At 43.1% G+C, this 14,549-nt stretch overlaps 1 protein-coding gene across 7 annotated transcripts in view; it reads right to left on the minus strand.

Moving 5' to 3' along the window:
• Positions 1 to 14,549, minus strand: part of LOC102383623 (protein furry homolog) — a 214,234-nt gene that overhangs the window by 44,682 nt on the left and 155,003 nt on the right. For all 7 annotated transcript variants that reach the window (XR_003094661.1, XR_003094660.1, XM_025207103.1 and 4 more), the window contains exons 44-48: positions 8,211 to 8,351; positions 5,595 to 5,774; positions 4,148 to 4,309; positions 3,608 to 3,682; positions 2,280 to 2,450 (exon numbers count right to left, since the gene is read on the minus strand). Coding sequence is in view for 5 of the 7 variants with exons in the window: in XM_025207103.1 (XP_025062888.1) it covers positions 2,280 to 2,450; positions 3,608 to 3,682; positions 4,148 to 4,309; positions 5,595 to 5,774; positions 8,211 to 8,351 (729 nt within the window). In the remaining 2 variants the exon portion in view is untranslated. The remainder of the gene's footprint in view (positions 1 to 2,279; positions 2,451 to 3,607; positions 3,683 to 4,147; positions 4,310 to 5,594; positions 5,775 to 8,210; positions 8,352 to 14,549) is intronic.

Here is a 14,549-nt window from a genome sequence, read left to right on the forward strand (position 1 = left end):
CTCAGTGATGCTGCCATAGTTCAAATGAATATGTTTTCTCCCACCAGTCTACATCCCTGTTTTCAGGGATTAATTCAGTCTGGGTTAGATTTTGGCATACAAGGTCTGAGGTGTGAGGCATTTCATATAGTGTTTGAGGTTTTTGTTAAATGCATTTTTAGTTTTCATTCTATGTATACAGGCTTAAATTTAAAGATTACAAGCAAGCTCTATCATCAGCCATTCAATTCTGAGAAAGTCAAAACATATGAATCTGCAGTGGAGATTATTCCCAGAAAGGAGGGACTAATCACTCTAGGAAATTTATTCTGACTTCATAACTGTTATATATTTGGTATGGTCAGTGGTAAGGTCACTGAAATTCTTCCCTACGATGAGGCCTAACTCAGTAATAGGAATTAATCTGTTTTACAGTATTAACTTTTTGAATTACAATGAACTACCACTATTAGGTATCTTGCACACCTCAAAATAGCATGATTGGCTGATTTTATGTTACAGTCATTTCCCCCATTCTTGTATTTGATATTGCCTAATTTAGCCTCAGTCCTGAAATTAAACATATTGTCAAATCTTTTCAGAATCAGGGCCTAAATTCTGGGATAGGGATGAGTCTGTGCCAGGTCTAAAGGGCACCAATCTAGTTGAGGGCCTTCTAATCTTGAGTAATGCTACTACTCCTGCATAGTAGTAAGAGGTTGCTAGTTGGTGTGCTGTCTTGTATACCTTTTAAATCTTGGCTCTGGCTAAATACTGAACCTTTCTACTACCATCTGATTTCAGTAGCTGAAGGGAAGAAATAATTCCCTTAATTTTCAGCCAGTGAATAAGGAGTAATCCTGTTTGCATGATTCTTGTGCTAATGTATCATTCTGATAATTGATCCAACAAAATCAACATCCAAATAGGGTTATAAAATAGGGTTATAAATTATGAATATATTGTAAATGCTGTAACAACTGCAACCATTTTAAAAACAAAAGCAACTTGCTGTTATAATTATCTGGTGTGTGAAAGTTTCCCCAAACAGCTCTGTCCACATACCTCAACCCTTGCAAATCAAAACCCTTGCTTTTCCAGTTGGGGGACCACTTTGGGTAGAGGCAGCCAATTAGAACAACAACATTTTGATGTGGAGAGTATGACAAGACAACCAGCTTAGAAAATAGGGAAGGAGAGAGGCCTCATAAAATCTCTCTTTTATCTCATCATTGGAAAGAAAAAGTTGCAGATATATCATCTGACTACTCCTAGTAATGGGAATGTTGGAGTGCCTCTGTGCTCCTAGTAATGACCAGTGGTGGGGGTGCAGGTGAGCTCTGCTGCACACATTTCTTCTCAAGGCTAAGAGTGATGTCTGAGCAAATTCATATCCAATCTGCATCTCCACTGTGGCAAGACAGATCTGCTGAGCTATTAAGTTGGTCAAAGGTTTGCATTTTAAATGCACGTACCTGGATTTTTAACAATGTGAGACATCTCACATTGGATATGAACTTCTTGTCCATTTCTGTCCAAGTCAAGAACTATTCACCATTGATACAGATTTGTTTAACAGTTTAACGATTTTTAAAAATTCCACAGCCCAACAACTCTATCCCTCAACTGTATGATGCACACTTAATTGCAGTTCCTTTGCAGCAGTTGTAATTAAAGATGAACTGACAGACTTCACCTGCCAAGACCTGATGTCAGGCCCTCAGAGTTCTGTTTTACTCCTGCAAGACCTGATGAAATCATTAACACCTAAAGAGAGGAGAAGCTGTCTACCTTTAAGTGTTGGTGATTTCATTAACTGTTGTGGGAGTAGACAGAACCTCAGAATTGGAATTCAAGTTTTGGGAGGTTATTGAAGAAGGAACTAATTTTAAAACAATTTTGTTTTAAATTTTTAAATTTAAAAAAAAAAGTTTTATGGTCTAATATTTAAGTCTGCACATGTATGTATGTATATTAATAATTTGTGATCTTTAGCCACTTTAAAATTAGAGAAACTTGAGATCTGTATTGTTGCTAAAGCTTCAGCTTTGCCTTTCATTAATAATTTTGCAGCATATCTTAAAGTGGAGTCAGAGAGGAAGGGAGTGGTAACTCACTAAAAATGTTATGCTACTGCAATAACAGTATCTGACAATTATAAATAATCCAACTCAAGACTGAGTTTACAGTCATAGCTATTTTTGTTTTAAAGAGTTCATTATTTAGTGGTAAGAAAGTCAAATTATATTTTACCAAGAGAAAAGTTTAAGCAAAGCCATTTCAGAGAGAGTATACCATACCTCCCCATCTTCCAGTTCAACATCAAGGAAATCGAAGTCCCTAAAGACTCTGAACTGTTGTTCACTGTTTGAATCATCCATGTTCTCTTGCTCCCTTGTTCCGTCTTCTGAGGACACCAAGCTTGTCTGGTGCTCAATCAGATCCAAATCACCACACGAAGAAAAAATAACCTGCAATTCAAAGGATTTCTCTTTTGAGAAACTGTTCCCTCTGGTTGTTTCTTAGTAAAAGCTGTAATTGGTTATTCAGAAGACTCTGTTTCCAGTACACACCTAATTCCTTCAGCTGATATTTTTAGAACGCTCTTTTATTATTTATGTTGGACAGGTGCCTTCAGATTAAACTTGAACAAAGACGTAACTTCACACTGCAGGAACGTGTCCAAGAAAATAACTGCTACCTCCTAATGGCTACAGATTGATGTTGCCTAAATGTTTATATACATTTATGGGAATGATATTCAAAGATCTCACTGCAGAGGAGAATGTTGAGGGGATAAGTTAATACTATTACCAGAAAACTTCTAGTTAAATATGTTTAAGACTGTGGAGAGAGTAGCAAAAAACCAAACCAAAACAAAACAAAAACAGACTAATTTGTGCAGCAGTAGCTTTTCCTTTCTTACCAGAAAGTAACTGTAACTGCAGTTTAGAGAAAAACTATTTGTTTTATGGGACCAGTTTTACTCAAACTAAGAATCTATCTACACTAGCAAAATTTAAATATTAATTACTTATCAAAAAGCATTCAAGGTTTGTACATTTTTATAATTTTTCAATCATTATTTTAAGATGATAAATACAAATCTTTCCTTTGAAATAAAAAAGACTCTCTAAATAAAAAAAAAATGGAATGGTCTTTTGTACATTCTACTACATGACACAATATTCATTCCCTCAAAGACTAATATTGGAATAATGATCTAATAAAGAAATCAGGGCCCTAAGCCTCATTTTTCCCCTGTAATTAAATTTAGTGCTGTTGGAAAGAGTTAGCTTAAGAGTTCTGGAAACCAAATCTTCCATCCATAGAACGGGTCTCACTTTCACAGCCATAGCATCACTGTCCCAACAAATTCTTTGCAACCCTGTTCTCAAGGAATTGCATATGGAAGTGAGGGGTTACTCACACTATAGTTCATTCAACTGCTGTCTTTTCTACTGAGAAATTTACTATGTGCCAGTTAATGTTACCTTTGATGGTGATTGTGTTACATGGAACAATAAATCAGCTCAGTGATTCTGGGAAATAACACCCTTGGCATTTATAATTAATGACACACAAAAAAACCATGACAATCAGAAGCAGTCAATATGCCAAGACTTACTGAAGGGTTTTTACTCAGCCCTACTTCCTGGCCACAGAGAGAAAGGACATGTACCAGCTTTTCCTTTGTTCTTTTCTAAAAGGAAAAGAAAAGGGTTTAGTAGTAGTATCATTTCCTTATCTATCCATCCTCCTGAAGAGAGTACCTAAAGAGGCTAATAATTCTCAATGAGGAAACACTGGTGAACAGTTTAATTGTAAAGACATTATTTTCTTCTACAGAGAGCTGATCTAAAAATGCATAAAAAGCAGCATCCAATTTTTTGCTCCTTAAAAATTAAAGCCACGCTTGTGAATTCTATTCTAAGTGGAACTATTCACTGGAGTACATTTAATGAAATGCACAGGCACAAGGCTGGTGCCTTCCTCATTTTAAATTTGATACGTTAAAAAGAGAAACAAATATATACATTCTGTATATATATCTTTTTATTTTATTCAAGCTGGTGGTTAACAAAAGCCAACAGTGCAATATTATCCTGTATTCAGGAGCAAGGCTTTGGGATTTTTTTTCATAACCAGAGCTGGAAGAGAATTCTACCTGAGAATACTGAGGCCTTTTCCAGCTCACAGGAACAAGGACATTGGAATTAGAACCCGATGAGGTTGATGAAGCGCTTCGAGTGACAGCCATTGCCCTGGGTTTACCATCTCGTCCAGAAGAACTCTGAAGTTCATCATATCGTCTCCCAATTATTGGAGTCTTAAATGAGAGAGAATTAAATTACATTCCATACGAGAATGTTAATGAGCTTATAAAGGCACCCCTTAACATAGGGGTAGGCAACCCCTGGCACAAGTGCCAGAGCGTGGTGCACACAGGCATTTTGCTTGGCACACAGACCTTGGGGCAGATAGTGGGGAAGGGGCCAAGGCCGGGACTGTGCCGCCACAAGGATCAGGCCCCTTGTGGCTCCCCACACTGTCTGCCCCTGGCACACCAATACCTTACAAGTCAAAGTTGCAGGTGTTTTTGGCACTCTGCCCAAAATTCTTGCTGACCCCTGTTTTAGCAGTTGATGACTCACTCTGAAGGGGGGGAAATTTTCTGTGCCAATTTTTTTGTTCTCCTTTGTTTGCAAACACTATGTAAGTCTTTACATGTATATTTCTTCCAAAATTTGTTCTTAACTTATCTTTCTCATGCCTGTCCCCCCCTATAATATGTGAGCAGTCATGAGCAACTTAAAACAAGCTAGTTTGCAGCACAAGAAATGAAGAAAACAAATGTTAAGTACACTTACTTGAACTTTGGATTTCTCACAGCTGTTGTTTTACAGGTTTATCCTGACCCCACTCCAGCAGAACATTTAAGCACATACAGAAATGTCTGGCTAGATTAGGGGTGGAGTGGTCAGTACCTTGTAGGACTGAGGTCATAAACAACCATGAGAAAAATACTGGTGTCCTTTTATGGTAGCATTTTTTTTAAACTTTATTTCTCAGTAGCTATTGCAAGAAAAACCCTCCAATCATGCAAACCCTTGCTCAACTGCAGTCAGGCAAGTGGCCCCTTAAAACCAATGGGACTACTCAGTTGTATAACATTAAGATGGTGTTTAACTGTCTGTAGGCTCAAGGTGCAAATCTGCTGTAAAAGGATACGTCTACTGTGTAACAAACTTAGAGAAGATATTTTTGTACTTTTTAATTAACTGTACTTAAATTAAGTCATGTACTAGTGCTGTCAACTGTAATACAGGCACAAAAATGCATTATATATCTACTTTTCCCTATACCCAAGGAATGATTAGGTTGGATACGAATGGACTATTAAATAAATTCTAGGAATTCCAGATGGAGGCATCCCAAATGGGTTATTAAAGTTTAATTTTGGACCTAAACTAAAGCTTTTCATATGATGTTTTTTGTGCAATTCTCTCTGCTTTCATACTTCTTTAACTCTCATAGAATTAAGACATGTCTACTAGACAACAGAGGAAAGTTACAGTTTTAAGTAGCATAAGTTCATTAATTGTAGGCAGCACCTCTGAAATATCAAAATGAAACTCCAAAGTTTTCCCTGGTAGTTCCTTGGATGCACTGGTCCACACTCGATGCATTTCCATTTTTGAAAGATCACTGTGTTGATAGGGTGGTAAAACCAGGCTGGCAGAGCGAGAAACAACCAACTTCAAGATATTTAAGGCCTCCCTCCAGTGAACGCTCTGGAAACACATCATATTTACAAAAACAATTTGAAGTAAGAATTAACATACATTAAAATCAAATTAAAAGCCAGTTTATTATATGCATTAAACACTTTATACATTTTGCTGTTCAATCCACTTCTAGTTCTAGTGATGATGCTTGCAGAACAAAAATACAATGTTAAAAGGAATGGACATTTATATGAATAACATCTACAGTTCAACACAAAGAATAAAGATTGCAATCAACCCTTGTACTATGGAGCATGAATTAACTACTAGCCAGGTCAGGAAGATATTTCCTCCAAGGTGTAATAGTGGATGTATTTGAAATTAGATTCATTATTATTATTATTGGTTGTGGACAGCAAAGATATTCACATGGTACTACACAATCAAAATGTGAATTCCTTCACCTGAAGTACCTTACTTTTATGCCCCTGGTCTCAGCTGTAGTGAAAGAGAGAGGTATACTGGATTAGATGTTGTATATCAGGGTGGTCATTTCCCGGGGGTGAATCTACAAAAGAGCCTAGGACTTAATTCCCACTTTAGGGATCTACAACAATTGCTCAAGTCTAAGACGAGGTTTTATTCTCCCTAACCTGCCCCTCCCCATGTAGCCTCTGCTCCCCTGCCTGCCCCTCTTCCTCCCTTTTACCTTTGCTTTGTGCCAACAGGCTCCATCCATGCTGCAACCCAGGACACTGAGCACAGCCCCAGCCCAGCCCAGCCCTGTAGCAGTGGTACACAGTGTCTACGGCTGCTATGGAGGCTGTGCTGGGGTCGTGTTCAGTGCCCCGGCTAGAATGGGAATGGAGCCTGCCAGCATGGAGTACAGGCTGGGTGAGGAGGGGAGCAGCAGCTGCAGGGGGGGCAGGCACACAAAGTGGGCAAACTGCTTGACCTCTCCACACTTGCCTGCCCTGCTACAGTGGTGGGAGTTATGAATTAAAGACAACCCTTCAATAATTAGATTCTCTATGTGGAAAATTAAAGCAAATTCATATGTTTTCCATGTATAGAATCTAATTATTGGGGGGCCATCTTAAATTCAGGGTTGTCTTACATTTGAGTAAATACAGTCATTTCAAAATCACCTTAAAACCCCTACCTAACCTTAGAGGTTCCTAAGGCTATGTTTACACAGTAAGCTGACCATGCCTGGTAGCTGTTCTGGTCTATTAGGTTGCCTAAATTGGCATCAACATAGTTTCACTCATGCAGCATTTCAGCAGTCTTATTAGCACTGTTGAGTGACAATGTCAGTTAACCAACCCATAGCATCACACAGACATGGACACACCACTTCTGACTTAGGAGGCAGACTACATAGAACAGGCATTAGGGAGCTGTAGGCAAGCTTGCTTGCATGCATGCTAGGCCTCTAATGCATACAACATCTTTATTCTTTAAGAGATTAAGTTTCCATTAGTAATGTCCCCCAAATTCCTAAATTTCTATCTCTGGTACATGCAGAACTGCCAAAGCCTTGACAGCATGGAGCTGCTCAGGGCCTGTCTTATACCTATGTCACAGCAGGATTTAAAAACCAGGATCCCTGCCACCTATCATAACCCTGGGGCCCAATCCATTACGTGTGTTCTGAGTACATCTACCCCCAAACAAAATGTGGGTATAAGTGGCTTATGCCTTACTACTGATTTTTTAAGTACTTAACTGGGACATGAGAAACCCAGGCTCAAATTCCCACTCTGCTTGATTGTGAGCCGAGACTGCAACCTGACACACACATCCTGATAGAGGGCCCTTGCCACTAAGCTACAGAGGCCCTTTATTTGACCTGATATCCATTTATATTTAAATTATATTTATATTTAAGTGAATATCCATTTATGCAATATGGAACAACCTCACCAGCAAGGATTAACACCCAAACCAGAACACCAGTAACCAGATAGAGGAAGGAGAAGAGCTGCTTTCTACTCCAATTAGATGGGAGTGATTTGAAGCCAGGTCTCACAGGCTGCTAGGAATCAGGGCACTTATGACATCACAAACTTGTTATGAGTTAAGGACTGGCTTGGCTTAGATGGCTAAGTCCAAGAGAAGGCTTATGGCTGTATTGAAGATAGGTAAGTGTTTTTTTCCTCGAGCCTAGGGTTAGTTAGACATTTCTCAGCTCTCTTTGAGAAATGGGGTTTAAACCCCATGCTTCTCCTGGCATTTCTTACTACTTAATTTAGGCAGATTCCTAAATGTGTTGTCTTCTGTGACTCCCATTCTTAGGTATCTTACTCTTCCCATGCATTTTATAGTGAGCCTAAGCTTGAGGCTGTGAATCCCAATAGGTGTCAGGGTGACTAAAAGTTGCATGTGGCAATGCTGCCCCTCAGCCCCTTGGTGAATTAAGTTTCTACATGGAGGCTTGATAGATCACAGGAATTATTGTTCCATACACACTTTAATATTTTAAGAAGATATAGTATTTACCTGCACATATTTTTCAATGGTCTTTAGAACCTCCATGTTAAACTGTTTAACAGGAATGGCTGATAAGTCCATATAGCTAAGAAGACTGTAGATCATCTGCAAGAGGGACTGTTGCATGCTGGGAAGGCCTTTCTCCAGTAGCTATGAAAAAACAAGTGAAAAATAACTAGATATTGAGAGATTGTTTTTCAAAAATAACAGCACCAAATCAGTTATACATAAATATCATTTGCATAGTTCAAAGGCAATTTCAGAATGTCTTGTTACAATAACTAGTTATGATATTACCAAGAAGATGAACTACAGAAAATAAATTACAGTCTTGGGCTAGCTGTATGTTTTATTAATGAAACATGAAGCTTCTTGTCTTTACACTATTTCTATTCCAACCTCTCCAGAAAGCTTAGTCAAGAACTGAGTAAGCTGGCACCTGTAAAACTTAGAATTGAATTAGAAGAAAAAATAAATAAAAATAGCAGACTAGCTTTTTATTTCTTCTTTGCTGGAAGTCTGGAGAAATGAGAGGAGGCACAGATGGAAGGAATTCAATCACTTTAATTTAGGCAAAAAATTGTATTTACCCAAATAAACTACTTAGGTAAAGGTGGAGGGCATCGGCAACCACAGAAACACACATTCTTTAGGTATAGAGGTGGAATATCTGGTTTCTGTTATGGTAGGAGATGATACAGAGATGAACTTGAACTAAAGCTTCAAACTTTGAAATATTTGGAGCAAGGGATCTCGACTTTACAAATGTCACTGTGTTTAACTTTACATGTGTGACTAACTCCACTGACATCAGAGATTAGAACAGTGGTCACCAACCAGTCGAATGCGATCGACTGGTTGATCGGGGAGCCTCTGATAGTTGATCTCAGTCTGGGGGGCTCAGCCTAAGAGCCCCACAGACTGATATCGGCCCAGCCCCCCCAGACTGATATCGACTGTCAGAGGCTCTCTGATCAGGAGCGGCGAGACGCACATGGGGAGCAGCGGGACACACGTGGCTGAGCTGAGCTGTGACCCCTGCCACTGCGGCTGTGCTGGGGGAAGTGGGATGATCTCCCTCAGCACCCCTTGCCCCTGGGCGAGTTGGGCCCCATCTGGGCCAGGCCGGGGGAGGGTTCGAGCTTGGGCGGCTCATCCAGGTTTCTGGTGGGGCTCCCGTGGCTGCATGTACTCTGGCAGAGGCCTGGGGGGCACGTGCCTCCCCAATCTGTGCATGGGGCAAAGCCACTGCACACTGGGCTTTGTGCCTTGGGCCCTGCTGCAGCTGTCTCACCCTGGGCTTTTGCCTTAAGCCCAACTGATCTTTGCATGGGGCAAGGTGGCTGCTGTTGTGTACGGCTGTAGTGGGGCTTAGGGCACAAAGCCAAATGCGCAGCGGCAGCAGCCTTGCCCCACACACAGATCTGGGGGGCATGGGCCCCCCCCCAGGCCTCCGCTGGGGTGTGTGCAGCTGCGGGAGCCCCCTCACATGCCTGGACAAGCCACCCTGGCTCTGAACTTTCCCCGGCCCAAACCGGCTGGGGCCCCACTCACCCCTGCCCCTGCCCCGCTCCCTCCTTCACTGCAGGGGCCTTGATCTGCCTCTCTCCCCCATAGGTGGATTAATGAACAGACGGATCCCAGGATCGTCATCAGCATGGAAGTGAAAGCCTCAGTTTTAAACTCGGTGCCCATTTTTGGCACCAAGTTTAAAACTGCGGCTTTCACATTTGCTTCCCTGGGAGCTGGAAGCGGGGTCCCATGACCAATGGGGCTGGAGGGAGAGAGGGCAGGGATGGGGTTGGGCTGGGAGTGCCATGCTGTGCATGAGGGAGCGGGGTGGGCCGGGGGGTGCCACATCTGGGGAGGGGCCGAGCTGGGCTAGGAGAGCCGTGCCCCACCTGGCGGGGAGGGGGGGAGCAGTTGGGGCCAGGCCAGGAGCGCTGCGCTGTGCCTTTGCAGGCGGTGGCACTGGAAGGGCCTTGGGGGCTCTAGCCTAGGGCTGTGCGAAAAAGCACCCTTTTGTTTTGACTTCCATTTAGCTGTTTTGAAGGGACAGTGTTTTGTTTCGCTGTTTCGAAGCACTTAGACTCTTCCTTAGTAATTAGTTTCCTACATGCCCAGTGCACACTTTATCAAAAGAACATCAGATTGGAAGGAACCTTTTGGGTTCATGAATCCACATCTTTACCACTACAAACAACCACATCAAATGATCTCATAAAATGATGAAGCTGATCTTAAAAGTAGTTAGGAATTTTGTACCCACTCATTTTATTCATACTTTGCCTCAGTCTTCAATAAAGGTGAAGACATAACTGAGGTTATTGGTGGCATGACACATGGCAATGAGGACACTAATACACCTTTTCTGAGATGGAAACAAAACTTGGACTGCTTGTTGTTACAAAATCTAAGTCTCGGTAATTTCTGTTCTATAACAATGCGGGAACAGCACATAAAATGGAAAATCTAGCATGGATCTTCACTGAATACATCTACTCAGGGATAGTACCCTACAGCTGAAAAATAGAAAATGTAATGCCTGTCTTCAAAATGGAGGTGGAGGGAAGTGATCCAAGCATTTGCAGAAGTGTTTGCTTGACTTCAATAGTAGGTACGAGTTAGAGCAGATACTGAAGGAAAGTATATTTAGAGGTATGGAAGGATATGGAAAATGGGGTGAAACAAAATATGGGTTTATCTGGGGACAATACCATCAGACTAATTCTGTTGCCTTCTATTGCAAGATAATGGATTTCTTGGATTAGAGTAATGCAATATACTTAATGTATCCAAATCTAAGGAACATTTTTGGTACTGTGCCTCCTAGGACATGACTTGCCAAACTGGAGGAGATGAAGATCCATGTTGCAATTGTGAGGTGGATAAGGAATTAAAAAAAAGACTACTATGGGTTATGTTAAAACATAAGTTATCTGAGTTATCAACATTTTATAGAAGCAGGACACTAGCTGCTGTGGTTCCCCTGCTTTACTTGTGGCAGGTTAGGCTGTTAGGTCTATGTTGTGTCAGGTTTGATAATAATTTTATGTGGAGTTTAGATTATGGTTGTTACAGGACAGTTTGGATAGGATGATCCCATCTCAGGCAAAGAGTTGCATTAGATGGCCTCTGGAGGTCCCTTCCAGCCCTACTTCTCTATGACTATGATTTGATGATTCTATGATCAGAGAGCAGTTACTAGTGGTGATCCTCAGGGATTAGGCTTGGGACCTAACCTATTTAAACTTTTTTTATTAGTTGTCTTGGTACTGGAACTAGAAATGCCTTCATGAAATTGATGGATGACTAACCTGGGGGCATTCCCAATACAGAAGAGAATTGGATCATTATACAGGAAGACTAGGAAAATCTTGTGGAATGACACACTGAAAATGAAATGAAGTTTAACAGTGTGAAGTACAAGGTCATGCACTCTGGGACCAATAACAAGGACTTCAGGAAGGAGGGTGCATACATAAGAGACATCCAAGAAAGAGAGGAGTCTGGACATAATGGTTGATTGTAGGATGGCCATGAGTTGCTAATGTGAAAGGATACCTACTTACTTCACAAGTCTTAAATAATTTAGGAAACACCTACTATTATTCCAAGCTTCACTTAGTAAAACAGGAGCTATTCTGAAAATGGGCAAGGATGCCACTCTTATTCCTTTGGAATCTCATGAAGGTATAGTTGTGGAAGAAATTGAGCCTCTGTTCTGGTCAAAAACTGCCCAAAGTGCTCCTTATGCTTTGGTGTGGAGCTAGACTTGTGAAGGAGACAGCTGAAGAGAAACCTTACCTGTCCCACATGTCAGGACCTGAACTTTTTACTAAAGAATGCAGGTCTAGGGGATGAATTCCACTTACACTGAAGCTGAGGTAGAACCTCACAGCAATAACAAACACTGCTGCAAGCCTAAGGTGCTGCAGCATTGGAGAGCACTGGTGAATGCGACAGAGCACAAAGGAAATGAAACTCTGTCTCGCACTTCCCTGAGGATGTGAAGGCAAAGGAAAAAGGTGTAAACCTTGATTATTAGTTTTTTTCATGCTGTGTTCTTATTAAAAGTACACACTATTGCTATGAAGGAGATGCTTAGTTTTGCCTTTCTGGGACCCAGTGGCTCTGCAGCTTGCAAGAATTATAGCTGAACAGATTATGAGAGGCCCTAACTATGGGAACCATAATGCTGTTGGACTCCCACAGTGGAGGCATGACTTCAGGCAGGAGTCAAGACCCTAGATCAGGGGTAGGCAACGTTTTCTGGCCGAAGTGCCAAAACCCCCCCAAATTTCTACCTTGGAAGGTGCCAGAGTGCTGACATGCTGAAGCCCGGAGCAGCTGTTTGCAGCCTCCCGGCTGCAGCTGGCCCACAGAGCCTGGTCTGCTTGTAGCAGGGCTTGCAGCCTCCCAGCTGCCTGCTGGGAGCAGCTTGGGCTCCGTGGCTGGCTGCAACTGTATAGAGCTTGGGCTGGCAGTGGCATGTCAAGCAAAATGGCCTTGTGTGCCATGCTTGGCACATGTGCCGGGGGTTGCTGACCCCTGCCCTAGATGCTTATCTGACTCACAGCCCAAAGTTCTGGCAGGGAAAATGTCAGTAGCTTTAGGCAACAGGGCACTATTTGCCACCCCACACCCCTATTTAGCCAGAGTATAGATTAATGCCCTGTAGCTGCCTTCTGAGACCTCTAGTACCTCTTGGATTTAGCTAAGTGCCCAAACAGCTTTTCTTCTGCCCTGGTGAAGGGGAGAAGGAGCCTTCACCAGACAAGCCAGAAGGTGAGAATCACCGATTCCTCACCTTGTGGTGGGGAGGAAATGAGGGAAGGGCTAGAAGCTCTGGACAACTTCATGAAAATGAAAAACACATGAGAGGTATAACAGTGCAGGTAGGAGAAACCAACCCACCTGCTCTTCTACTGTTGGAGGTAGAAACTGAGTCAAAGGGTGGGAACTGGTCTTGGATCTCTGAGCAACAAACATGGACCATATGTTTCCCAAGGTGCAAGGTACTACCTATTAGTCATGAATGAGGAGAGGAACTACACAAAATAATTTTTCCCTTTAGTGTTAAAAGAAGAAAAAAAAAGTCATTTTAAATTAATAGGCCTGGACATTTTTACTGGGAAATGCCTCTTCCTTAACACGATACAGGAAAAGCATGTGCAACCCTTACTAGAGTTGAAGAGCACTTTCCAGAGTTGTTTGTTTCACATAGTTGTGCCGCTGCTTTTTGTCCCGGCGCATGCCCCCTCACATGGGGTTAGTGTGGGGAAAAATACTCTGGATGGGGTAAGGGGAGCCTGGGGTGAGCACCTTGGCTGGCCCCAGCAGTCTTACCTAGGGCCCTGGGAGCTTCCTGGGGCTCCAGCAGCAGCAATCTAGGTGCGTGGAGTCTGATCGGCACCTGGAGCTTGACTCTGGCTGGCCAGGCTCTGGTTTTGGGTGGTGCATGCTGCCACCACATACACTGCCCTGCTTTTTCCTGGTGTGCTTTTTTTGACATTGGGATCTCTGGTGAATCTCTGCAAATCAGCAATGTGGCAAACGCCTGCATGTGTGGTTCATGCAGTCTGCGGCGCTGCAGACTGCAAACTACACATGGGCGCTCATCTGGTTATGCCCTATGATTGTAGTCAAAAACCCTATCTGATAATGTAGGGGGAGGCAACATCTGGCCTGCCAAGCATTTTCATCCAGCCCATTGTGTCCACCAACAAATTGTGCCCTGCCCAGCCCTTCCACCCATGGCTCTGGGCAGCAGGTAGGGAAGCAGTAGGGGTGGGGCTGGTGGCAGCACAGAGCCTGTGCCTAGCGGGGCAGTGGCAGCGCAGAGCTGAGGTAGGCAGCATGTGAGTTTGGAGGGGGGTGGGACCCCCCCCACACACTCCTGATGATGTGCAGCCCTGGCAGAGAGTGGCAGCAGCAGCTGGTGGGTTGCTTAGGGTGCAGTTGCTGGGTGGGGCGCGGCTCCAGCCAGCACTGCATATTGCAGGGAGAAGTGCACCTTCCACTGGGCCGCCTGTATTGCTGGCGCTCCCTGCCACTCATGGGCAGCCTCTGCACTTGCACAGCACGGGAAGGAAGCTCTATGTGCTGAAGCTGGCTGCCCTCCCCGCTGGGGCTGCTCAGCACTGGAGAGAAGCCTCAGGCACTGGAGCCTTCCCTGCCTCCCTCAGAAAGGCATCTGGGACTTCACTCCACTGCCATGTACACCCGGCAGGGGAGGTAGCCAGCTCCAGCGTGTGGGACTTCCCTCCCGTGCCCAGCGAGTGGATGTGCAGCGCTGGCCAGAGCTGTGCCCTGAGTGCCCCGCCTGCTGCTGCGCCATGAGGGAAG

The sequence above is a fragment of the Alligator sinensis genome, unplaced genomic scaffold (genome assembly GCF_000455745.1).
Source record: "Alligator sinensis unplaced genomic scaffold, ASM45574v1 scaffold406_1, whole genome shotgun sequence".
Taxonomy (NCBI): Eukaryota; Metazoa; Chordata; order Crocodylia; family Alligatoridae; genus Alligator; species Alligator sinensis.